This window comes from Capsicum annuum, chromosome 9 (assembly GCF_002878395.1).
Source record: "Capsicum annuum cultivar UCD-10X-F1 chromosome 9, UCD10Xv1.1, whole genome shotgun sequence".
NCBI lineage: Eukaryota > Viridiplantae > Streptophyta > Magnoliopsida > Solanales > Solanaceae > Capsicum > Capsicum annuum.
The window spans coordinates 186,574,807-186,601,053 of record NC_061119.1 but is presented as its reverse complement, the minus strand read 5'-3'; the positions used below and the strand labels follow the sequence as shown (position 1 = coordinate 186,601,053).

The window sequence follows — 26,247 nt, the reverse complement described above, 5'->3', positions numbered from 1 at the left end:
ATTTATTTTTGATGGAAAATGTCCCGAGAGATTATGTACTTGAAGACGGTTCGCGATCAATGCCTGATACGTCGGGTGGAGCTTAGTTTAGGACTAGTTTAGGTTTATCTTTCCGTATGTATGTCATTTTCTGGACTTATAATCGGACTGGACATTGTTTTGTTGTGCTTTCTTGTTTATGTGTTTTTGTTGTTTTATCACTTCATAACGTCAAATTAGCCGATGCAATTCCAAGAAGCGACTGTGTTTGAACCACGAGATTGAGGTGTGCCTAACACCTTCCGCTCTGGAATCTCTGTTCGTAGTTCAGTATTAAAAGTCAAAACCATTTTGAAAAAAGAATCTCAAAGATGACTGGCACACCAGATTTATGCCAAGTGGCGACTTTGAGTTTAAGTTTTAAAATCCTTTTTCGAAATATTTTCATTTTTATAATTAAAACCCTTTTCGAACTGAAAATTATCTTTTTTTTGGTAAAAAAGGGGTGTGACACAAGTAACACAGGTTGATACAAGGAAGAAGTAGCATAGATGGCGTGAGGTGATGCACTTGGTATTTCGATACGAGTATTCTTGAATAGTGACCTTATTGCTACTTGTGTTGTCATAGCTTGTATAATCTACACATGATTTTTGAAAAAAAAAAAATGAAATTGGTTACTGAATGTTTGAAATTGCAGAGGACAAGTCTTTTTTGCTTGATATGATACCGAAATGTTTACCCCTTTTAAAACTGTTTTCACTGTTATAGAGATGTTTTACAGTTATTTGGATGTGATGAACGTTACTGTGATGGAATTTTCGTTACTTGATATATTTTAATCGTTATTTGAGATGAGATGTGATTACTTTGCTTTAGTAATTATACTGTCACTTTGTAGTTCTGGATTACCGTTATAGCCTTGCTAGTGGGAAGGTAGAACCAACATACTTAACTGATTTCCCTGAAGGGAGCACTATTATATTTGTCACAGGATTTTGGCTATCCGTTGAGGTAGCCACACCACACCGATTACATGATTTGTTCTTGGAGATCTTGCAAACATATGGTTATTTGATATGATGCAGTGTTTTTCAAGTTTTTATTAAATTGTTTATTGATATTATTTACTTGAAATACATGATGTGACTGATTATTATTTAATTAGTATTATAGCATTGCGAATGGTTAGTTGATGAAGTTTGCAATTGTTTTGTGCTGTTAGTTGGTTGTGATGTTGATTCTGAGACAAAATATTTTAATTGTCTTAAAATCAGGGTACTCTTTCCAAGTTTCTGTACAATACCCTTAAGGCTTACTTGGGGGCACTTGTTCCTAAGCGCCGGTCACAACCCTAAATTGGCTGTGCCATGTCTATACAACTTAAGCTGAAAATCTTTCCTTCTAGTTTTCATACATGTGTGAATGTTCAAAACAAAGAGGTCATTTTGAATTAACAATGGCTTATAATGCCAGCACTTCATCCTGCTTGTCTTAATCTTCGCAGTACTTTTTCTTAAACAGTAAGGACATGTTCTATTAAAGTAATACTTTAAGGATGTATTTGAGGTTTTGGATAAATATAAGGATAGTATTTTTTCAAAAGCTTGTCAAAAGGTAATATCTTTGTCCGTCATGTTTGTAACCTTTTTAAACTTCACAAAATGTGGAGCAAGTTATCCTTTGGGGTTGTGGTTCTCGTTGCTTTGTATGGTTTCTTCCCTGAATTTCTATTGTTTCACCAAAACTATCATCACTGGGCCAACTTTTGGAAAGAAAAATAACTTTCTTACTATGCTTTTTAGACAAAAATGCTGAAGTTACTGAATGACTATTTTGATGTTTTTGCAATTTCTGTATATGAGACAAGATGTTTTACTGGTTTTATAACAGGATATGGGGATTATAAAAGCCGGCTCAGTGTCAGGAAAATTACCCACTAATAAGGTCTTTGCTGTTCATTACCCTGCTTACCCTTCTTCAGTAGAACGTGCTGTTGAGACTCTTGGTGGCATTCAAGGTATTGCCAAGGTATTACCATCTCTGTTGATTCATACTGTAACTCTTTGTGTGCACAACTTGTGCAGATTACCCACATCGGAATTTGAAAGTTTAGTTCTTAGTTATGTTCAGTGCTATTGATGAGTATCAATCTCTTAATTCTTTTTGCTTTGCATAGATAGTCATGAAAAAGTAGTTCATCTAGTTTAGTTTAGGAGCAGAGTGTTCACTTGCCTAATTAACTACTATTAAGTTTTCGGTAGCAATGAACACTTAGCTTAGTGTTTCAAGAATGTCCTTTTTCACCTGATGGTGGTGGAAACTTGAAACATTCCTTACTGTTTTAGCCCAAAATAACTTCCGAGCTTCTAGAAATACTCAACTGAGTTTTAACCCCCTCCCCCCCCCCCCCCACCCCCACAACAACAAACCCAGTGTATTCCCAAAAGTGGGGTCTGGGGAGGGTAAGATGTACGCAGTCCATACGGCTACCTCCGAAGAAGTAGAGAGGTTGTTTCCAATAGACCCCCCGGCTCAAGACTTTTAACCCCCCAAAAGACCAAATTTCTAGCAATACTCAACTGATGGTACTAATAGTGCATGTCCTAATAGATTCGTTTGAAAACAATATTTTAATGAGCAACCTCAAACAAATTGTCATAATGAACTCATTCACCTATTGTGCAACTACCATCTTTTATTACCTGGTAATTGAAGTTGAATAGCACCCAAGGGTGTGACCTAGTGGTTCAATGAAGCTGGGTTGAGCACCATGATGTCTCAGGTTCAATTCCCAACAGAGACAAATAATGGGTGATTTCTTCCTATCTATTTTAGCCTTATTGGACAGAGTTACCTGGTATCTGTTGCTGTTGGGAGGTGGCGGGTATCCCATAGAATTAGTCGATGTGTGCGCTAGCTGGCCCGGACACCATGGTTATAAAAACATAAATAAATAAAAAGAAGTTGAATAATAGATATAAATGGTTGTACGTTTCATTCTTTAAGAATGTAAATCATGGCAAGTGGTAATTTACTCCAAAAAAAGCACTTCATGGAGCATCTCGAAGTTTGATCCCTTCTTACAATTACGGAATCACTTAAAAATTTTGGACATGAGAACAATCAACATAAAGCTTCTCTATCTAATCTTTCATTATTAAGACGCCAAACTCGTTTAGAAAGAAAAAGAATAGTCAAAGAAGGAAAGAGTAGCATTTAGCTTAATTTATTCAGCAATCATTATTTCTTTCGTGATCTGTAATTGCCTTAGATTATCAAGTTAATGTAGATCATTGACTCTTTCAAATAGCATTCAAGAAATTTAGTAACAACAGTAAAGATGCATGTCAACTATTGAGGATTCCACAACAATCAGATGGAAATCACAATATCTTTCTCTGGGAGGCAGAGTCACTCTCATAAACTCTGCTTTGGATGCCCTTCCAGCATACATGATGTCCTATCTTTCCCATCCCAGTTGGAATCATTCAGAGATTGGACAAGGTGAGAAGAGGGACTTTCTCTGGAAACAGAACGAAGAAAATGACTCTACAGGTCATACTCCAAGTGAAGTGGAACAAAGTTCTCTGGGGAAGAAACAAAGGGGTCTAGGTACAAGGAATCTAAAGCTACAAAGCAAAGCTCTTAGACTAAAATGGCTTTGGAGGTGCTCCCAAGAACCTCAAGCATACTGGTGCAAGATCGTCAAGGCAAAATATGGAGAATAGAATAGGTGGATGACAAAAGAGGTTCATACTCCCTATGGTGTTAGTCTCTAGAGATCCATCAGAGTACTTTGGCCTTTTTTCAAAATGTCAGATTGTTGTCAAAGTAGGAAACGGTTTCAAGACTTCCTTTTGGGATGACAAATGGTTGGGGTCAGATAGTCTTAAGGTTTGTTCCCTCAGATGTAATGGGTGGCTGTCCAACAACTGTATGTTGCAGATTCTTGGACACAACAAGGGTGGAACATCCAGTTTAGAAGGAACTTCAATGACCGGTAAGTGGATATAGTGATTGAGTTTTTCAGAGTGCTGGAGGAGTTTAAAGGCACAATGAAAAAGCTGATAGATTATGGTGGAATCTGGACAATAAAGGTATGTGCCTATAAACTTCTGGACCAAGGAAGTCAGCAGTCACATCAGTGGTCTTGGAAGCATATTTGGAAGGTAAAGATACCTTTCAAAGTTGTCTGTTTCACATGGTTATTAGCAAGGGAAGCTTTTTTTAACTCAAAGAAACCGTAAGAAAAAGGAAATTTTCCCTTTGTTCTAGATGTTACCTCTGTGGTGAAGAGGGTGAGACAGTCGGTCATCTGTTTCTACAGTGCAACGTTACATGTCAGCTATGGAGGATTTTTCTTAGTCTCAGGGGTATTGTTTGGGTTATGCCCAACAAAATCACACAATATTATTTAGCTGGGAGTAGGCAGGAGCAAGAGCCTGCAGGCAGAGACAGATGGGAGGATTGTCCCAGCTTGTATGTGGTGGACAATATGGAAAGAAAGGAATTCTAGATGTTTTGAGGGCAAAAACTATGATGTACTGAAGATCAAGTTAAACTGCATCAAATTGTTTTGTTTTTGGTGTAACCAAATGTTAGGATTTTGTTAATTTTGACATCCTAGGCTCTTGTAGGATTTTGATTCAGTTCTTTATTTTGATATGTTATAAATATGGTTTTCATTACAACCTATGTACTGTCCTTGTCAATATACACAAATGTTACCTTCTCAAAAAAAAAAAAGAAAAAATTATTGAGGATTCCACAAAAAGAAAGTGGAAAAGGGACAAAAATAGTTTGATTAATTTTCTAGGCAATTGTACTTATTTATTTGTTATGTCTACCTCTAATTTTTAATTTAATAGATTGGAGTTGGTTCCTTATTAGTTGAAAAGAACTAAAGGATGGTATTAATCAATTATGATAGAGGATACTTTCTCAATCGTAATGAAAATTGAATGTCATGAGCTGTGGATGATAACTTTCTCCATTCATCACAAAACAGAGATACCCATCTAGCCATGTCATATCCTAGATTGCAATTTGTTGAGGAAAGCAGAAGTAGTGAGTATTTACAGAATTATCATTTGTATACTTAAAGTGGTGATGACAGCTGTCAACTAATACGAAATGACTGACTAATTGGTTCCATTGACACGTGGTAAATTTAATGTCAATTAATTGTAGAATCTGAGGGATGGCCTTGGCTCAGCGGTAAGCTTGCTTACCGTGGTGTGCCAGGGTCGGGGGTTTGAAACGCCCTTCCAGTGAAGCTGGGGTGAGGGGTGAGGGCGCGTAGGTCAGGCCCGGAGTGGTCCCCCCCCTCCCTGACACCTACGGAGTAGGTATGAACCGGGTCGTCCGTTTAATTGTAGAATCTGATCTTTGCTGTCACACCTTGTAATGTAGGCTCGAACTTCACAGTCAAATAAGTTGGAGCTCCATTTCCGGCCAGAAGATCCTTATTCACACCCTGCCTTCGGGGAGCTTAAGCATAGCAATAACTTCTTGTTGAAAATATCCAAGTGTAAAGTAAGGGATGTCCAATCTGCTGACAGTAGCTGTGGAATATCGATACAATCTACAACGGGTCCTGTTAATCGTGAACAAGAAAATTCTTGTGTTGATTCTTTAGCTGCACAAAAGGTGAATGAATCTAGATGTTTACCTGCTGGTGCTTCGAAAGAAATTGAAGTGCAGACAGCTACTAATTTGAAGGAGCATCTCTCGGCTAGGATTGTTTCTCATGTTTCTGAAGCTTATCATTTTAACGGTGAGAAACTAACTTTTGTTGCAATTTACTTCATCTTCTCCAGTTCCTCTTTCTGCTCTACTTTGAGTATTTAACTTTCTAATTTCTTGTTTCCTTTTTTCTTTTGCATGCTTTCAAAGGAATGGTAGACTATCAGCATGTTCTCGCTGTTCATGCTGATGTTGCGAGAAGGAAAAAGAGACAGTGGGCAGAGGTGGAGCCTAAATTTGGTCAGCCATTCTCTCATTATTCCTGCAATATCAAAATGTGGGAAATTCTCTATTTTGATACCTTATTTCTTAGTCTACTGCTTGTAGAGAAGGGAGGTCTTATGGATGTTGATCAGGAGGATTTGATGATATTACTACCTCCTCTTTTCTCCTCAAAAGATATGCCTGATAATATTGTGTAAGATGCTCTGGCTTGTTAATGTCTTCTGTTGCAATTTTAACATTTAGATATTTTATACCTCGGCACATATTTTTGTTGCACCATGGTTTTAGCAAGCCACTACTTCTTACCCACTCTGTGTATATCTTTATTGCTTTTTCTGTTTGTCTCTCACTCTCACTCTCTCTATCTGAGTTGCTGTTAGTGGAAAAAATTGATGCTTTTCTTCTCTTCCTTATCTATGCCCTGTAAAAAATTGATGCTTTTCTTCTCTTCCTCCTCTATGACCTGTAGTCTCAGATGCTATACTGACTTTGTATGGGTATGTATTTGCTGGAGGCACAAGTATCCGTTGTGGGTGGTACATGTTTTAGCATGATCGTATTCAGAAGATGAAGGTGGCGGAGATGAGAATGCTTCAGTGGATGTGTGGGTGTATTAGAAAAGATAGGATTAGAAATGAGGTTATTCGAGATAAGTTGGGAGTTGCTTCGGTGGAAGCCAAGATGAGGGAAGCTAGGTTGAGATGGTTCGGTCATGTGATGCGGAGGAGCATGGATGCCCGGTGCAGAGGTGTGACAGGTTGGCTAGGGATGGTTTCAAGCGAGGTAGAGGTAGACCGAGGAAATATTGGAGGGAAGTCATTAGACATGACATGGAGCAGCTTAGGCTTACCGAGGATATGACCCTGGATAGGAAGTTGTGGAGGAGGCGAATTAGAGTAGAAGGTTAGTCTGAGTTAGGATGTTGTATGTTTTGGTTTATACTTGAAGTATCTTGCTTTGGGTATTATTGAGTATGTTAATTTCTAGTATATCTTCTTGTTTTATTACTATTCCTTATCTTATCTTAGATTGCTTTATTTTGAGTGGTCTCTATCTCACGTTGAGGTAGTGGTATGGACTGCATACACTTACCCTCCCCAGACCCCACTTGGTGGGAATATACTGGGTATGTTGTTGTTGTTGTATTGTAATTGAGGATTGCTTGTATTGCGCATGACAATAGATCAAGTTGGAGGCAGATGAAGTGTATGTAACATTAGTTGTTTCACCACAATTGGTTATTTGATGCAGGACACTTTCTTTGTCTAAGTTAAAGCATTCTCTTTATGGGAGGTATTCCTACTGGAAAATTTCAAACATTTTGTAATTTCAGATTAAAATCTTTAGCAAGTGTGGGCTTGAAAAGAAAACAAGAGGGACAACACAATTGGGAGGTAACTTTTTCCTTTGCCTGCACGGAAGGCTTCTCTCTTATTTTAAATTTTTTGTTTTCAGTCAAATGTTTTCTGCATTTTTATCTTAATCTTTTCAGTCAACCTAACCAGAACACTGTAGATTCTGTGTCATTTCTTACAAGGAAAGTGTGCCTTCATAGTTCCATGTTAGAGTAATTCTGGACACTGGATTACCTTTGATGCGCTCTCTTATCCCATACCTTGAGTCGATAGGAATATAATTTTTCCTTTTAGTGATCTCTAGCTCTAGTTAATGGTCATTATTGATCAGACGCATGTTGAAAGACCCATTAAAGGTTAACCCCTCGTCTGTATGTTAAAATCGTCTGCATTCTTAATTATTTTTTTAATGAAGATAAGAGTTGTAATTGGAAAGCATCAGGAAGATGCTATGTGAGAAAAAAGTTATAATAGCTGGTTACCTCCATGACAATAAAGTCTAAACTGTGAAACCAAGGAGCTAACAAAGTCCAAAAATTGCAGGGAGCTATAGTACTTACTGAACAAAAGAACTTGACATCTAGATTTTATAGAGTGGGTTTGAGTGAAATCCCATCAAAGCACCTGTGGTTCCTTTCGTTCCGGACACACCAAAAAGTTACTGCTGGAATAATTCTCCAGATAGAATCCCTGTTAAAATGTGGAGTTACCCGCTGTAGACCAAAATAGACAGAGAAAAGTTCCAGATATCTGCTGCAAATAAGGCAATTTTTCTTCTATTTAGATTGTCCTGTGCCAGAGATGCATCATTTGAAGCAATCCAGGTGAAAGTGAGCGCCTGCCTTCTTGATTCCAGCACTAATGGTACAACAATAAACAACTGGTCAATGTTGTAAAATAGTTTGCTCAGTATTGTAGTATGTACCAGATGCAAAATTCAATTAAATATTAACAGACTTAAAATTAAAGCGTGAAGATGGATATTTGGTATTTGATGCTAACTGGTGTGTGGGTTAGCTTGTGTGCGCCATGATCAATTTACTGGGTACCTGCTACTTCCTACCAACCCAGATATTAGGTTACTCTACCCACCAAAGTTTAAGTAGATGAGACGATATCACCTACTCCCTCTAGTTCAAAATAAGTGAATTTTTGCTCAATGCACACCTATTAAGGAAAAGAAATTAGGACATAAATTGTACTTTACTTTTCATTTTTATCCTTTTAGATATTACTATCAAACTACTCTTAAAATTTCAGCCACATTAAAATAAAGGCAATTAAGTCTCTTGGAAGTCAACCTAGAAAGTGTAAATGAAGGGTAAAATTGAAAGAAATTTTCAATATGCCTCTTGAAGAATGAATACTTCACTTATTTTGGACATTGAAAAATAACTCAAAAATTCACTTATTTTGAACTAGAGGTGGTATTTTTATTTTTTTTGGTATTTGCTGAGATCCTGGTCTCCCAAATGGAGGATTTCTTCCCATAACACTTTGACAAAGCTCTTTTTTTTTGTTTGAAAATGGTACATATGTCTTCGCTATCACCCAGAAGGGTTAGATATTAATGTTTACAATTACAAAGGCCTTATTTATCTTACAACAACAACATACCCAGTATATTCTCACCAAGTAGGGTTTGGAGAGGATAAGTGTACGCAATCTATACCACTGCCTCAGATATGAGATAGAGAGACTATTTTCGATAGACCCTGACTCAAGATAAAACAAGCCTAGAAAAGAAATTGTAAAGGGACAAGAAACAATAGGAATTACCACACTGAATAATAACATAAACAGGACTCACCAAGTAATACGAGAAATGATAACACACTCTGAAATAATACTAATACTATAGCTTCAAGCACGGATAACAAAACAAAGACTTCCTACATACTAACAATGACACACCCTTCCTACTATCCTTCTACCTTAATCTGCCTCCTCTACACCTTTCTATCTAGGGTCATGTCCTCGTTAAGCTGAAGCTGCTCCTTGTTATGTCTAACCTATCTCTCTCCAATATTTCTTCGGCCTACCTCTACCTAGCCTGAATCCATCTCTAGCTAATCTCTCACACCTCAGGCATCTGTGCCCCTCTTCATCACATGTCCAAACCATCTCAACCTTACTTCCCGCATCTTGGCTTCCACCGGCAACTTCCACCTTATCTTGGATAACCTTATTTTTAATCCTATCTTTCCTAGTACACCCACACATCTACCGTAGCATTCTCATCTTCTCCACTTTCACCTCTTGGAGGTGAGATTTCTTGACTGGCCAACACTCCGCCCCATATAACATAGCCGGTCTAACCACTACTCTGTAGAACTTGCCTTTGAGTTTAGGAGGTACTTGTCACACAAGATTTCGGAAGCGAGCTATTTCATCCACCCTACCCCAATTCAGTGAGTGATATCCACGTCAATTTCTCCATTCCCCTGAATCATAGACCTAAGATACTTGAAATTATCTCTCTTTTGGACAGCCCGAGTATCAGCTTTACGATCACATCAGCCTCATGCGCCACCTCGCCGAACTTACACTCCAAGTATTCCGTCTTGGGCCTACTCAACCCAAACCCGTTGGACTCTAGGGTTTTCCTCCAAACCTCCAACTTAGCATTAACTCCAGCATGAGTCTCATCAATTAAGACTACATCATCCACACATAGCAAACACCAAGGCACCAAGGCACCTCACCTTGAATTTGCAACGTCAAACCATCCATCAGCACAACAAATAGAAATGGCTAAGAGTCGATCCTTGGTGTAACCCCATCACGTTGTGAAAGTGCTTTGAGTTCCCTCCCACAGTCCTAACCCGAGTCTTGGATCGGTTGTACATATCATTAATTGCCCTAGCATACACCATAGGTACACCTCTAGCTTCCACGCACCTCCATAATTGGTCGTACATATCATTAATCGTCGTAGCATATACCATAGGTACACCTCTAGCTTCCAAGCACCTCCATAAACCTCCTGGGACTCCAAGTCGATGAACACCATGTGCAAGTCTTCTTCCTATCCCTATACTGCTCCATCAGTCTCCTTACGAGATGGATGGCTTCAATAGTCGAGCGTCCTGACATAAATCCAAATTGATTCTCAGAAATAGTCAGAATCCTCCGTAATCTCAACTCGACTACCCTCTCCGAAACCTTCATAGTGTGGTGCGTTGTTTATCTTACTAGGATTCAAAAAAGTTCAAAATGCTTCTGCATCCTCTAGATAGCTTTCTTTACACCAAAAATGAAGGGAAAAAAACACTTATCTTGATCTTCTGTATAGACTACAGAGCATGCATATCTTCAAAGTACCCAGCATTCCTTTCTTTCCAAACAGTCCACCATACCCCGGTTGGGACAACCTTCCACCATCTTTTCTACCTGATATTACCTGCGGCATTGTTCTAGCTTCCCAGAAGATCCTTTGTATGCCTAATCATTTACCCATTTGATCCCAGCCAAAGGCAGAAGAACTTGTCATAACATATCAGTAACCTTGCAGTGATGAAACAAATGACTATTGTTTTCCGACTCTTCCAGAATCCAGAAAAAAACATTTGGAAGTTAACCGAATCACCCTTTTCTGTAAGTTTTCACGTGTCAAACATGCCTTTCTGGCCACCAATCAAGTGAAACAGACCTATTTAAAAGGAACTTTGGTTTTCCACATAGATTTCCAAGGCCTACAAAAGATGATAAGCAGACTGTAAACTTTTTGTTGCTGCCTCCATTAAATATCCCACTGAATCATCAGTATTTCTTATACCTTGAAAGACTTTCACTGTCTTGAGGATTTCAACCACCCTCTCAATCTCCCAATCATTTAAATCTTCTTAAAGAGAGATTCCATCCCTGCTGGTTCCATGCATCTTCAATTGTAGGGGGTCAAACTGAAGAAATCTGGGTATGAGTATTTTAGAGGACCATATCCTAACCAATTAGCACTCCAGAAAGATATCTTCCTGCAATTGCTAATTCAGCAGAGGTCCTTTTCTTTTGCATTCTTCTGATATAGCAAGATTTAACTCTTCTGTGCTACAGGTATTAACCCATGTACTTTATATGTAAGTCGCATTTGCTCTTGTAAAGAAAAAGTAAAGATTAACTGGAAACAAGAAAACTTGTCATGATAATATATACTTGAACTCTATAAAAGTTAATTTGACACAATGGAAGAAATATTATTTTTTCCTCCGTAATGCTTCTAAACCTTGGCCAGGAAGCTTCCAATTCTATATGTGAAACTAATCGTAAGATATTAAATTTATCCCAAACGTAATACCAACATAGGCAGAATTATGAAGTTTGCAAGAGGGATGAGCACGTGTTAGCTGCATAGTCTTGATCCACTTTAAGAAAATTTTGGGGGCCTAGTGAATAATGTACGGATAATCGATTCCACTTAATTCTAACAACACCAGGGCAGTCATTTGACCTTATTTTGTCTTTCATTCTCTATGTTTCGACCTATTTTCTTGGATTTTTTAATTTTTTCTTCATCTCTTTCTTATTAGTCTTCATATGTGATGAGGCCTTTGTGTTTATAGCGCTTCATGCTTTACATCATACTCCATTTTCTTTTATTTGACATACTTTAAATACTTATCTCCCTAATATTTTACTGATGAATTTTTATTTTCTTTTCAACGCAGAGGGATATGGAGCCAAGTCTTGCAATTGATTTTACTATCAAAGATATCCTTAAATGTCTACGATGCATCCGTGTTCTTTGTTTGTTCTTAGACTCTGGTAACTTCTTCTAAACCTTTCAATTTTTAATGCATCTAGATAACACACAAGGGAAACTTTAAAGCATGTTCCAACTTTGATTGTCTTTTGGGATGTGATGAAACAATTTTCTTTGTCAAGACGACAAGTAGGATTAACGAGGACAAGGTATCCTGAAGTTATAACATATAGAAAGCAGAAGCTCGTGAAAGTACCTTGAAATCTCCTTGAAAGTACCTACTAAGCAGTTTGCTGAAAACATTTGTTGCCTTACATTTTTGACATGCCTAAAAGTTCACCTTGGGAAGAGTACTTCTCTTCTTTCTGTGCAAATTTTGTTTATGGTAATTGATGTTTCAAGGATATTTTAATTTTCTGTATATCAATTAGGATCAGGAATAATCAATTAGAACGATTTACTTCCTGTAATTATTCCATTGTTGATTTCTCTCCTAGTTTAGAACATGTCTTCTTTGTTAGTTATAAAAAAAAGAACATGTGATCTTGATGTTGCGCAGATTACACCTCTCAAAAAGTATAACGAGGTCGCTGAATCAAATATAGAATCCAACAAGGTTGGGGTTGATCCGATGAGGAATAGACTGAACTTCTATCAAGAGCTTGTCTACGTAACTGGCAATTTAGTAAATAAAAAGAGGGGTTTGTAAAATTAAATTGTAGCAGGAACATTTGTTGGTTGATAGGATTGCGATCAATATGGGAAGAACACTAGGATTGTGGTTCCCATGACTTCATAACTCCACAACCTGATTGTGCTAGCAGAATATTCCAATGCCTTGCATGCAAAATCTAACAAGCTATGTATCATCTAACTGTCTCTCGAGTCTCGACCTTAGTTAAATGAACTTCACTCATCTCCTCTCGAACTCAAAGCGCCGCATTACTCACCGCATTATTAACCCTTGTTCTGTGATCTCAGATTAACTATCTTGGTTAAGGGTCAAGTTAATTAGATGGAAGTCGATAGCTTCAAATAACTGTTGTTATCTCCTTTTCCCAATCTCTACCTCTCTGTCGAGCAACTCTAGAATACAGGCGAGTTCCTAACGTTTGCAATCGTTAAGAAAGCAATCAAATCGAATGAAATACCAATACATGCAAGCACACCAGTCTAGAATGACTTCACACTTAACATTGTTTCGTTAATTCATTATGGTTCCCACAACCCTAGTTATGGGGTTTAGCTACTCATAATCATAAGCACGCAAGAATTCATATATGAAAGCATAATTGTGCACTTACAAGAATAAGATGAAAAGTCAAAATCTCAAATTGATTAAAACCCTAAAAACCAATATTAGGAGTTCCAAGGTCAATAATATGTCTAAGAACCTCAAAACAATATTAAAGTGTTTAAACAAATCATAAAAGACAATGGGAGTATTTATAATGCAAAACGAATCCTATCCTAAACTGCGTAGGAGAACTAGGTTGGCAGCATCATACGACTCGTGGACTGAAGTCGTGGGTTAGACCCACGAGTCATAGGTCTCTCTCGTGGATGCCAGACTCTGGACTCTGGATCAATCTCTAGTACTTCATTCACATTCACGACTGCCACGCACGAGTCGTGGGTTGGAGTCACGGGGCGTAACTTGAATCCGTGAAAATTAGACTTTTGGCACATCTACAGAACCTACTCACGAATGCCATTCACGAGTCGTGGGTCTAATTTGCGGGTCATAGACCACACTCACAAGTCCCCAACTTTTCCTCACTTGGCAGATTTTCATCCTTTTTCTTAGCTTTTTCTCCAAAATCTGTTTTCCTGCACAATCATCACAAAAACACATCATACCCAACAAAAATACCTAAGTTCTTGCATAGTTCCCTTGTTTTACGCATCGAAAGTGCCATGAAACCATGACACATCAGTTCTTTACTATTTAAACATGCAATAACTTGAGCAATAGTGAATTAGAGTTTCTTTTAATTCTTCTTCCTTGTCCTATTTTTCACATGATATCATAGCCCCTGTGAGATAAGTAGTCACGATGTAGTTACTGGTTTGAGTCATTAGTAGGGGGGTTCGGGTTAGTACATCCTTGCTCACTCTCGTCATTCTATCTCAACTTCCTCATCTATTGTATTCCTCTCTCATTTGCTTATGGGTCAAGCGTCAAAGTGCGAACTTTTAACCATCTTTAGTAAAAAAGTACATGCTTTGCAGTCCTCTCATATATCCAAGGTTGACATAAAAGCAAATGGCATGCTTGCATAGGTACGATGTGACACCATTTTCCGATGTTGAAATTGATCATCATGGTCTTGATCACTCTAAGTTAACCAGTCATTGAACCATTGTAACTGGTAAGGTGATGGATGCCTCTTTGTCGTCAAATTCAACTATATGACCAAAGAAGTGATCAACACACAAGTATCAGTGTATCACCCATAGGTGTCTTGAAGTGACAGGGTGGAAAGTTTTGAAGACTTGGTAAGTTATGGTGATATTCATCAACAAAAGATGGCTGGGAAGCACCTGCTCTTTCATTACTAACTCTGCAGCCAATTATTATACAGGAGAAGTCCCACTGAAGATTATATTATCTTGAAAAGGTGGATACTGGATGTCATTATTCAACAAAAATATACATATAAAACAATAAAGTCATTCTGCAGCAAGATTGTATTGCAGCTGCTTGTTTTTTCTGCTTAACTTTCATACAGATTCCGAAGCCAGTGGATTGGGAAAAGTACATTCCTCGGGACTCAGATCAGTGGAGATGGCAGAAGGCTGTATCTGAATTGTTTGAAGAGCGTAAAATATGGGCCAAGGAGTCATTGACTGAGCACTTGCGTGATGGGGGTCTGAAATTTGGAGAGGGCATGGTCAAAAGGTAGCATTTACAATTCTTATACAGTTTTCACTTCTATTATACGGATTGAATTATTTTATTATCTCTTGGAGATGAATACTGCTAGTATGAAGTTTTGGTCTATCTCCGTAATTATGCAGGCTTCTTTGTCGAGTAGCATATTACTTTTTGAATGGGCCTTTCCGTAGATTCTGGATAAGAAAAGGTTATGATCCTCGGAAGGATCCTGAATCCCGCATGTAAGAATGAAACAATAATCCTTTCCTGTATTTTTTTCTTCTTTTTACTTATTAAAAAGATGTTTTCCTTGTGGATCTCATTAAGTCATATGTATTCACTGTATCTTATATCCATACAAACCTAGGAAAAAATGTTAAGTTTTTGCTTGAGGAGGATTATATCTGCAGTTGTGAGAGATTAGGAGAGGGTAAAAGTCCTATGACTGTTTAGGACAGTTTAGGACTTAGGTAGAAAAAATTCAGACAGAGACCGTGAAATTCACCAGATTTAGAAGTGTGATTTATCCTAGATATGGCATTTCAGCCACTTCCTCCTATGCTCCCCTCTCTCTTTGGCCCTTCCCATTTGTCTTCTTCCTCTGACATAGAGCTGATTCCGCTTCCCCACAAGTGGGATGGAGAGGGATCTTTATATCTTTTAACTCTCTTTCCATTTTAAAAACCTGTTTTTGTGTAAGTTTTTACTCTTTGTTAGGATACAAGGGAAAGAAAGAGAAAGGATTGGAAAATGGGGAAGAAAGTGAGGTGAAACTTTTTTTCTTTTAGTTGCTTCTTTTGTGTGGTTGACTGGATTGTTTAACAAAATTTCAAGACGGCGAAAATGCCCTAGGCTTGGAGGTAGAGTACTATGATCCCTCTTTATAAGAACAAGGGTGACATTCAGAGTTGCAATAACTATAGGGGTATTAAGTTATTGAGTCACTCTATGAAGATTTGGGAGAGAGTGGTCGAGGTGAGGCTGAGACGGATAGTGTCTATTTCGGAGAACCAGTTTGGATTTATGCCTGGCCGCTCGATGACGGAGGCAATTCACCTGGTACGGAGGCTGGTGGAACAGTATAGGGAAAGGAAGAAGGACCTGCACATGGTGTTTATCGACTTAGAGAAGGCATACGATAAAGTCCCAAGGGAGGTGCTTTGGAGATGCTTGGAGGTGAGTGGAGTCCCGGTGAGATATATTAGAGCAATTAAGGACATGTATGATGGAGCTAAAACTCAGGTGAGGACGGCGGGAGAAGACTCAGAGCATTTCACTGTTTTGACAGGATTGCATCAGGGATCTACTCTTAGTCCCTTTTTGTTTGCTTTGGTGATGGATGTGTTGATGCGGCGTATTCAAGGAGAGGTGCCTTGGTGTATGCTTTTTGTAGATGATGTAGTTTTGATTGATGAGACGCGGTCGGGGGGGGGGGGGGGGTGAATGATAAATTAGAGGTGTGGAGACGAACTCTTGAGTTTAAAGGGTTCAGGTTGAGTAGGAGCAAGACAGAGTATTTGGAATGCAAGTTTAATGACGTGAGGCTGGAGAATGAGGTGGTAGTGAAGTTGGAATCACAGGTGGTATGTAAGAGGGATAGTTTCAAGTATCTCGGGGCCGTGATTCAGGGTAACGGTGAGATTGACGAGGATGTCTCGCACCGTATTGGGGCGGGATGGATGAAGTGGAAGCTCGCTTTAGGGGTGTTGTGTGATAAGAGGGTGCCGCCCAAGCTTAAAGGCAAATTCTACAGGGTGGCAGTCCGTCCGGCCATGTTGTATGGAGCGGAGTGTTGGCCAGTTAAGGACTCCCACATTCAAAAAATGAAGGTGGCGGAAATGTGGATGTTGCGTTGGATGTGTGGGCTGACTAGGGGGGATAGAGTTCGGAATGAGACTATCAGGGAGAAGGTTGGTGTGACTCCAGTGGAGAATAAGATGCGGGAAGTCCGATTGAGATGGTTCGGACATGTGATGAGGAGGGGCATGGATGCCCCGGTTCGTAGGTGTGAGAGGCTAGCTTTGGATGGTTTTAGGCGGGGTAGGAGTTGGCCGAAGAAGTACTGGGTAGAGGTGATTAGGCGGGACATGGAGCAGTTACAGCTCACTGAGAATATGACCCTAGATAGGAAGATCTGGAGGACGCGAATTAGGGTAGAAGGCTAGGGTCAGTTTGGGTCACTAGTATAGGGAATTACTTGGTGGGGGTATTATTCTTGTTATGATACCTTGTTTCATGCTTTATTATGAATCTGTTTACTTTTCTCTGTTTTCTGTTACTTGTGGGTGTCGTATTTATGTTATGCCATCTTGTTCCATGCTTTACTATGTATTTGTGTAGTATTTCGTGTCTCGAGCCGAGGGTCTATCGGAAACAACCTTTTTAATTCTTTAGAGGTAGAGGTATGGACTGCGTACATCTTACCCTCCCCAGACCTCACTATGTGGGAATACACTGGGTTTGTTGTTGTTGTTGTTGCTTCTTTTGTGTGTAAATAAGTTGGAGAATAGGTTTCTTCCCCTTTATAGCTTTCTTCTCCTTCAGAAGGTAGGGTGGAGATTCAAGTTTAGAAGGCAACTTAATGATGGGAAATACAGAGTGGCATATTTCATCAACAAAATTGAGCAGTTTAGTGGGCTGAAAGCAGGTGATGATGAATTGTGGTGGCAGGATGGTGAGGAAGGTTCTTTTCAAGTGACGAAAGCTTACAGGAGATTGAACAGACCCAACCAGCAACCTCGCAGTTGGCCTAGGAAGAACATTTGGAAAACCAAAATTCCATATAAAGTGACATGCTTTGTATGGCTTCTGGCAAAGGAGGCAGTGCTAACTCAGGAGAATCTAATGAAGAGGGGGATAACCTCAAGTCCTAGGTGCTGCTTGTGTGGTGAACAAGAAGAGACAGTGACACACCTGCTCCTGCATTGTAAGATCACTAGACAACCTATGGAGATTGGTTTTAAACCTCAGAGCAACAGCATGCTGCATGCCCGGGAAGATTACAGGGGTCTTAACAAGTTGGGAACATGCAGGGTGGCTGGCCAAGAACAGAGGTAGATGGAGGATCATCCCAGCATGTATTTGGTGGATTATTTGGAGGAGAGGAGCACTAGGTGTTTTATGAATATGGAAAACAGTATGCAACAGATCAAGCTCAAATGTATCTTGTTACTGTGTTTTTGGTGTAACGAGATATATACTAATGGTCCTGTCTCTATTGTTGTTGTATTAGACTCATTATAGACATAAGATCATAGGAACATAGTTGTAGGATGCACTTACGTAAATTTGGTTGTTCTGCAGCTCTTGTAAGCATCTATTTCTAATATATATAGAAATACAATGTTACCAGTTTCAAAAGAAAAAAAAATAGCTGTCTTCTTCTTTAATATGTGGGTCCATACAAATATCAACTTTCTCGACTTCATTTTGTTATATGTTCCTTAAATGAAATAGTTCTCTTCCTTTCTCTAAGTACTAAACACTCCTTGACAAGGGCCTACTAATTTGCCAATATCTACATCTTTATTTGCAACACAACCAGATGTATGTGATCCATTTGTATCGTATTTGCATTTTTCTTGATCTAGATTCTCGTGTTGCTTAAGGTTCTCAGAATCAATTCTTACATGTTATTCACAGTTGGGGCTTCTTTTGAACTCTTCGTCATGCTGATGGCTTACTTCTTGCTTTTTGCTTAACAGATACCAGAATATTGATTTCCGAGTGCACCATGAATTACGAAGCTACTGTGAGAGCCGTCTGTCATCTGGGTACTGAATCCATTTACAAATCATATATTATGTGTTTCTTTAGAATTTAAATCTCTCTGAGCTCTCTGTACTCTTGTTGGTAAGAATGCTCTAATCTTCATCTCACATTGAATCTTATCCATCTTTAAGCTTACATTATCTAAGTTAGAAAGAAGCTTGCTTGTTTTTGCGCAAAATGCATTTTTTTGGTTTTCCATAAGTAACCTCAAGATATGTCCTATATGTCTGGTTTCAGATGCGAAAGGGATTACATATTATTTGAATTGTGTTCTACTGACTAAGCTGGAGTAAATGTTGGCGAGCTATAAAGTTCAGTAAATTGATAAAACTTAAACAATTCTTTAGCTTATTCAACTAAAGGTAACATGAAAAACGCAATCATGTGGATGGCCTTACGGTGTATTAAGATTGCAATCATTTCCTGTCACTCATGATCTATGAATTCCTATGAGGAGAGAGCCTTATGTTTAAAGATTGTGCTGTAAAACAGCCCTTTGCTTTGGTTATGCAGTTATGGCCGCATAGAGTTTTAGAGTGTCTGAATGACGTTCAAATGAAAATGATTAGTAAGAGTGTTATTACCTCTCTAAATCAGTCAACGAGCCTTGATATCACTGCTTAATTTCAGTCTCCTTCATGCTAAAATATGTTGTTTTATGTAATGTTGATGATGATAATTGTCCTTTTCTTTTAGCTTTTGGTGAAGGTTAGTAATTTAATTCCTTAGTGAGTGTTCTAGATTGAATAGATAATAGTTATAAATAGTAGCTTTTAGATATCATGCCACCTTCGAATGCATATTTCGTTCCCCTTTTACACCAAAGCTAAATGTATTTATCCTTGAAACCCATTAGAAGAATAATACACAAGGTTGTAGAGAAGGTGTACACTAAAGGGATAATGAGTTGTTGAAAACAAGCACTTCCCTATCAAACTCTAGTGCTTTGGAAATGGAAATTTTCATTAGCTTAGTTGAAGTATGTGATCATCTCGTCTAAAAGTTTAACTTGTTAGAGAAAGCACACTTTTATTTACTTTTGTCTTCAACATGATATGTACAAACGATGATTATTTTTTGGATGAGCCTAGCACATAAGTTATAATTGTTGGTGGTGACTGGTGAGGCTTGAACCCGGGATTCTGCCTATTCTGATACCATGTAATGATATGAACCTTGGGTCTCACTCAACTCTAAAACTAGTTCATGAGATGATGATTGCTCAAAGACTATATAAGAAGACCAATTCCACATCAACCAATGTGCAACTGAACAAGCTTAACATTTCTTTTTTATTTGAGTGTCCGGGGCCAGCTTGTCCGTACCTCGACTAATTTCACAGCGTGTCATCCACCAGCACAAGTTCAGGCTTGACAGACGGAAAGAAAGCACCTAGTCTTTTGCTTCTGCTGGGATTTGAACTTGAGACTTCTTGGTTCTCAACCCACACCATAGGCCACTAGGCCTCTTTTATGTGTATTGGTAGAATAAATAAAGGTAATTGCTGACTTCTTTTCTGCAGGGTTTCTGGTTCTCATACATTTTGCTTTTCTATTCATGTCGTTTAGCTGGGAAATATTTATATTAGTCTGATATCCAACCCAACTAGTCAATATGATCTTGCATAAAGCCGATTTGATTTGGTCTTAGGGTATAATGATTGCTAAATAATAGATTTTTTTATGCCGTATTTTCTTTTTCTACAGATTGCAACATAGATGGGATGATATATGTGCCTTCCGTGTTTTTCCGTATAAATGTCAGATATCATTGCAGCTTTGTGAACTCAAGGATGACTACATTCAACAAGAAATCATAAAACCTTCAAGAGAAGAAACTTGTGATGTATGTTATCATTTAGTAAAAGATTGCTTCTAATGAGCATGCCACTTATATATATATTATCTCTAGTTTGTGAAATGTAAGTTTGCTATACATGTTGATGCATGGATGGTTTGTGGTGCTCATGATGTCCTTGCTTTCTTCTAATCGGAAACACCATTAGCATTTAGTGTTCAGTATGATTGGAGTTTATGTCGTCCATGTATCAAATTTCCAGGTGGCCTTTCCCTGCAAAAGTTTAAAAAGACTGTTGCGATTCACTCTGTCCATTACTGATTGAGTGAGTCGAGAAATGAAAATGTGTGAATTTGTCTTTGAGATATTAGCATATTCCGTGCGCTGCACTCACACATGTTGTCATAAGTCATATTTTTTCCAAGAGACCTCTTGTTCTGAAAGATAATTAAATCAATTGAATTGGAAATCTTGAGGATTAGAAGTCAATCAGGTGTACGAGAGAAGCAAACAAATTTGTCTACTAGAGACTGGTTGCTTTACTTCTTTTTTTAGCTGTGCTTAGCTTCATGTTACCTCTTGATATTTCCCTATCATTTACCTTGTGTGTTTTTTCTTTATTTCTTTATTTTTTTATGTTGGTTGTTAAATTGGATGTATTACTATGAACTACTTTAATGGAGTAATATCCAACATGCTCTGCCTGGTGCCTTTTTCCTTGTGTTTGAGGCAATTGATTTCTTGCTTCCTGGGAGTTTTTTTTTTCTTTTTTGTGTGTGTCTGTGTGTGTGTGTGTGTTGTATTCGGATATGCTTGAATGTTGCCATTTTTGCGTATTTTGATTTCTGACAAATACTTGAAGAAAGCACCCTTGATACTTTTCTTCTGATTATTAATATGCAGAGTGCAACAGGATGGTTCTCCTTTCATACTCTTGATTGCTTGAGACGCTGTATTGATGTCAGATTTATGTCAGTATGCCCTCATCCCCGTGCTGAGTCTTTACTAAACTCTGTGTCCACCCGTTTTGAAAAGTCAAAGAGGATTCACACTTGCGCGAAAGTTGCTAGACCTGAAGAGCAAGAAAAAGTCAGTAAAGGTATAAGTTGGTGTTATTTGTAGTCTAATTTATGATTTTTAATTGTTGACATAATTGTCTATCAGGAAACTTAGTGTAATTAACTCTAGTATTTTCTATAACTTCTGAACTGCAAATGTTAAAGCTAACATTATTCCTACAGCTGATTTGCTCTCTGGAGTACTTTCAAACTTCTGGATTTTGTTTTTACCTTACTTCTGATATAATTTTATCTAGAGCCTTCATAAAGTATTTTCTCTTAATAAGTTCCTTGAAATGTTAGAAGTGGAAAACAATGAAGTTGATGAACAAGCAGAAAATCATGAAGTTGATGAACCTGATGATTTAGAAGATTATGAAGATGAGTTTGAGGATGATAATGTTGACGAGGAGATTGATGCATATGAACCTCTTGACCTCGTAAGTTCATATTTATATGGGGTACATTCACAAGCAATTTGTAATAATCATTCCTCATTGTAAAGTCACCTGATTCATTGTCTTCTTATGCTGTCCAGGAAGAGGATTTCTCTCTGCATGATGATCCACGTATCCTTGGAATAAAACCATATTTAATTAGATTTATTATATCATTTTTAACTTACATTTACATGCTGATGGATGGGATAATTGAATTATCAGTATACGTGCAAGAGAATTGCTCGAAGTATAGAAAAAGGATTCTTCTAGGAACTTCAGCCGGATTTATCCTTAGTAATCATTGTTTCTTTTCTCCCACAGCTCGACAAAAGATGCAGTAAAGCAATTTACAGAAAAAGGACCTAGAGGGTAGACTTCTGTAGTAACACAATGTCTAGTGTATGTGAACTATATGGATGAAAAGCTGTAACCTTAAAAAGATTTAACTGACTGTTTGCAATTTTCTACATGATATCAAACAAAAAGGTAGAGGGGAGTAGCTTCTTTCTATTGGAAACCCTAGCAACCTGTGTAGTCAATCTGTTCTTCGTTCTATTTAGTTATAAATAACTGTGGTGTTTCAAGGAACTTGCACACCTCAGAATCCAATTAATCTGCTACCCCTCACCAGCAAAGGTGTTGGGCAACTTTGCTGAACAAGGCTTAGTTAGATGGGAAGATATCACCGTTAGGCCATCCCTTTGGGTCCTAGTTTAGTCGAGTCAAGCCTAGTTCTGACAAGACTAGAAGGAACTTGGGGAAGAATGTTAAGTGTTATAAAGTGATGATTCCCTTTGGTGGTAAATGAGAAGTTCACTTCGGGTCGTAAAATAATGTCATCCGTCTTACTGCATTGGAATGAAGATGGAAATGGCATTGGGGAATTCAATAGTTTACATTTGATGCTCAAGTACCTTTATGGTTGAATTTTGTGGTGTAGAGCCATACTCCTTTCGCCTTTTCCTTTCCAGGGTCTTCTAGCGATCAAATTCTGGTTTATCAACCTTTGGCATTCTGTGCCAAGGATTTTGTTGGAAATTTTAGTTTCCTATATGCTACCCAGATACAAACCACGATAATGTTTCAAGAGATTACTTGCAAGAGCTCTTTGGCAATTTTCCATTCAGTACAGCAGGGGTGGATACAGCAGGGGTGGATGAAGAAGTGCAAGATGATCAGAGTCTTGGAGAATATCAGATATATGACGAATACAATGATGGTTCTGGTTCCGAAGATGAAGATTACTAAGACATCTTGTCAGTGTTCCTTTTTCTCTTTTGCAAATCACATACTTTCCTACTTTGATGCATCTGGTAGTTTTCCATCACTTATGATACCATAATATTTTCCGTGCTAAATCGTTGTGGGTTTTTACATCTTAAATCATAAGAAAGGATCTTTCTGGTGCATGTAAGTTGTACTTAGATTAATCTCAGTAAAGAGTGTTTGGTATGGCTACTAACTCCCTCCTGTTGTTTTGAATCAGTTTGGGGGTAATTTTGTAGGGTAATTAGTGATGAAGTGAAGAACTGATGCTTGAGAAAAGGGTGGGAATCAAGTATATTGCCTGAGCTCAAATCTACAGCAAAAAAACTTAGTGTTGCTTTTTTTTTTTTTTTTCTTTTAAATTTTAATTTTTGTGTTACGTTTCTGTCTTACCTGACCAAGAAGCTGGCTAAATAAGGTATTCATAAAGAGTCTTGTTTTGCTTCTTACCTCTTATCTTATAGTAGGAGATAATCGGAGAGAAAATCCTATCAATTCCTTTTAAATGAGGCCATGCTCCATCAAGCCTTTGAAAGTATATTGAAAATAGAAGTGGGGTTTGGGGGAGGGATGGTCGGGGTGGACTTCTTTCAACTCAAAGACTTAGGGGTGGAACTCATTGGCACCAGTGCAATCTACACTCTTTCTAGTCAAAGACTCAGGGATGAGTTCACTCTTTCTAGTCAAAGACTCAGGGGTGGAACTCATCAGTACCTGCTGCAATCTACACTTTATTATCGAAAACTCTGGGCTGGAACTCATCGGCACCACTGGAACCTATGCACTTGGGCGATAATTGCTTCTGCTTCCTATCTACTTGGTCACATCCTTCCCATATCTATCAGTTAAGACCACTCTCTAGGTTAAAATGCTTGTTTCTTCTGTATTCTAGACCCTTTTAACCATTGAAATAAGTGTACATAAAAATCTGATTTCAAACTTCTTTTCCTGTTCTCTTATAGCTTCACAGTTACAAGTCATTTTCTCATTACTTTGGGTCTCTCATTTTCGATTTTTATTGGCATTACTATAGTGGGATTTCAAAAAAATGGGCTTCATTTTTTAAGCTTCTTATTACCTGCAGGAGTCCCACTGCCATTAGCACCTTTTTTAGTACTCCTTGAGCTAATCCCTTATTGTTTTCGAGCATCAAGCATGAGTGTTTTTGCTTAGTTTGTCTTTTTCACCTGTTAGTTAAAGGGTTCAGGCGTACTGTATAGTTCTCCGATGGTTGAAGTGGAAAGGGTACAGGAGTTGGGTTTGTTGGGTCCTAACAACTGGATGGGGTAGAATTGGCTCCACGTGGAATAGTAGAAGTGGGGCCATGATTTTACAGTCAAAGGATAATTATGTGTTGAAAGTTTGATTGCGGGAGCAAATATATCAAAAACTAGATATCCACGCACGAGCTCAATTTATTTTATGTTATTTTGTCTAAATTTAAGTAATACAGATAGAATTTAGATAGTTAATTGTTAAAATAATTTAAGTTTTTAATTATTGTGATTTAAATTTTTGTTTTTTTTTTTAATTTAACTGACACTGATATAATTTCGACAGTCAATCAAATATTTTATATTTTAAAGTTTTTTTCAAGTTGTTAATTATGCGTGCTTTGAATTTGAGGTGATAAAAATGACTACAAGCCTATAGGTAATTAACACTTAAAATTGCAACTTCAAAGCAACTCACAGGAGTAGTATGCTTAATCAAATAATTGATAATGTTTTTTGTATACACAATAATAATGAATTATGTTTATTCCTTGAAAAAGTAAAATCTTATTAGGTGTTTTTCTTTCGTTCCTTTATTTGATATATATTGACTTGACATCTTAAGAAAATATTTGTTAGAAGTTTATTTTACTAAATTAATTTTATTAAGTATACTTTGAAGCTTAAATTTGGTTTTAGTATTTCATATATTTAATGATGAAAATAATATTAGAAAAAAATAATAAGTTTTTCTGAATTTATTAAAATAAAAAAAGTTAAAAGAATTTTTTTTTAATATAAAATTTGACTACAGTATAAAATTTATTAAATTTTTTAATTATATTAATCATTATAAATTATTATCTTAGTAACTTACTTAAATATATTACATTTAAAGAATTTTATAGTCTTAATAAAAATAATGCACCAATCAAATTGGGAAATGAAAATGAGAATACATGGAAGATTAAATGAAAAATGCAAATGAGAAATAGATGGAAGGGCCGCGTATTGACATTTGTAAATGGATTGTAAGATAAGGCCCACGTGCTATAGTATTTAGGGCAAATATGAAAGTTAATGGGTTCCACCATGGTATGGTAAGGTTTGTAATTACACATCAAAGTTTGGGCTTTCTTTTAAATTTTTGGTGAGGTCCAACTAACAAAGCACAAAACACATAGTAACTTGATCTTGCAAAATTTAACAAAGCACAAAAGACAGAGCAACTTGATCTTGCAAAATTTAAAATATTTTTTAATTAAATATTATTAATTTTTTAATATATAAATAACTTAATAATTAAGTGAGGGTGATACAGTAAAATTACGGAGCAGCTGATTGGCAAGTATGTCAAAACCAGCACTTAAATATTTGTGAAAAAATTTAAGTGAACCTAAGACGTCAACTCAATATAAAAGATTAAGAGTTAATTTATCATTTTATGACTATTTTATCTTTTTAATAAATATTATTAATTTTGTAATACTTAGATGACTCAGAATAATTAATTAGGAGTGATATTTAGTAAATTACGATTGAAACAGCTGAAACAAACATGTCATAAGTGTATTGTTTTTAATTAAATATTCTTAATTTTCTAATACATAAATAACTTATAATAAGGGGTGGTAATTAATCATTTGAAGGACGATAATTTAATTTAAAACATCAAGGTTAATTTAGCATTTTCTGTCTATTTTTTTTATTAAATATTATTAATTTTTTTAATACTTAAATGACTCATAATAATTAATTAAGAGCGATATTTAGTAAAATTAAGATTGAAACAACTGCAATAGACATGTCATAAACGT

The 26,247-nt window shown here is 37.3% G+C and overlaps 1 protein-coding gene across 5 annotated transcripts in view; it reads left to right on the top strand.

Annotated features, from left to right (window-relative positions):
• The window catches only part of LOC107842331 (general transcription factor 3C polypeptide 5), a 30,536-nt gene that overhangs the window by 1,047 nt on the left and 3,242 nt on the right, over positions 1–26,247 (top strand). The window contains exons 2-16 of one of the 5 annotated variants that reach the window (XM_016686104.2): positions 1,873–2,010; positions 5,395–5,758; positions 5,878–5,967; positions 6,055–6,145; positions 7,286–7,346; positions 11,972–12,014; positions 14,737–14,908; positions 15,028–15,126; positions 18,589–18,657; positions 20,362–20,500; positions 21,356–21,551; positions 21,814–21,950; positions 22,049–22,079; positions 23,014–23,206; positions 23,456–24,205. In XM_016686104.2, the coding sequence (XP_016541590.2) occupies positions 1,876–2,010; positions 5,395–5,758; positions 5,878–5,967; positions 6,055–6,145; positions 7,286–7,346; positions 11,972–12,014; positions 14,737–14,908; positions 15,028–15,126; positions 18,589–18,657; positions 20,362–20,500; positions 21,356–21,551; positions 21,814–21,950; positions 22,049–22,079; positions 23,014–23,198 (1,812 nt within the window). In that variant the 5' untranslated portion in view covers positions 1,873–1,875 and the 3' untranslated portion in view covers positions 23,199–23,206; positions 23,456–24,205. Of the gene's footprint in view, positions 1–1,872; positions 2,011–5,394; positions 5,759–5,877; positions 5,968–6,054; positions 6,146–7,285; positions 7,347–11,971; positions 12,015–14,736; positions 14,909–15,027; positions 15,127–18,588; positions 18,658–20,361; positions 20,501–21,355; positions 21,552–21,813; positions 21,951–22,048; positions 22,080–23,013; positions 24,206–26,247 lie in introns of those variants that run through there. The other 4 variants (XM_016686105.2, XM_016686102.2, XM_016686106.2 and 1 more) reach the window with 4 other exon arrangements.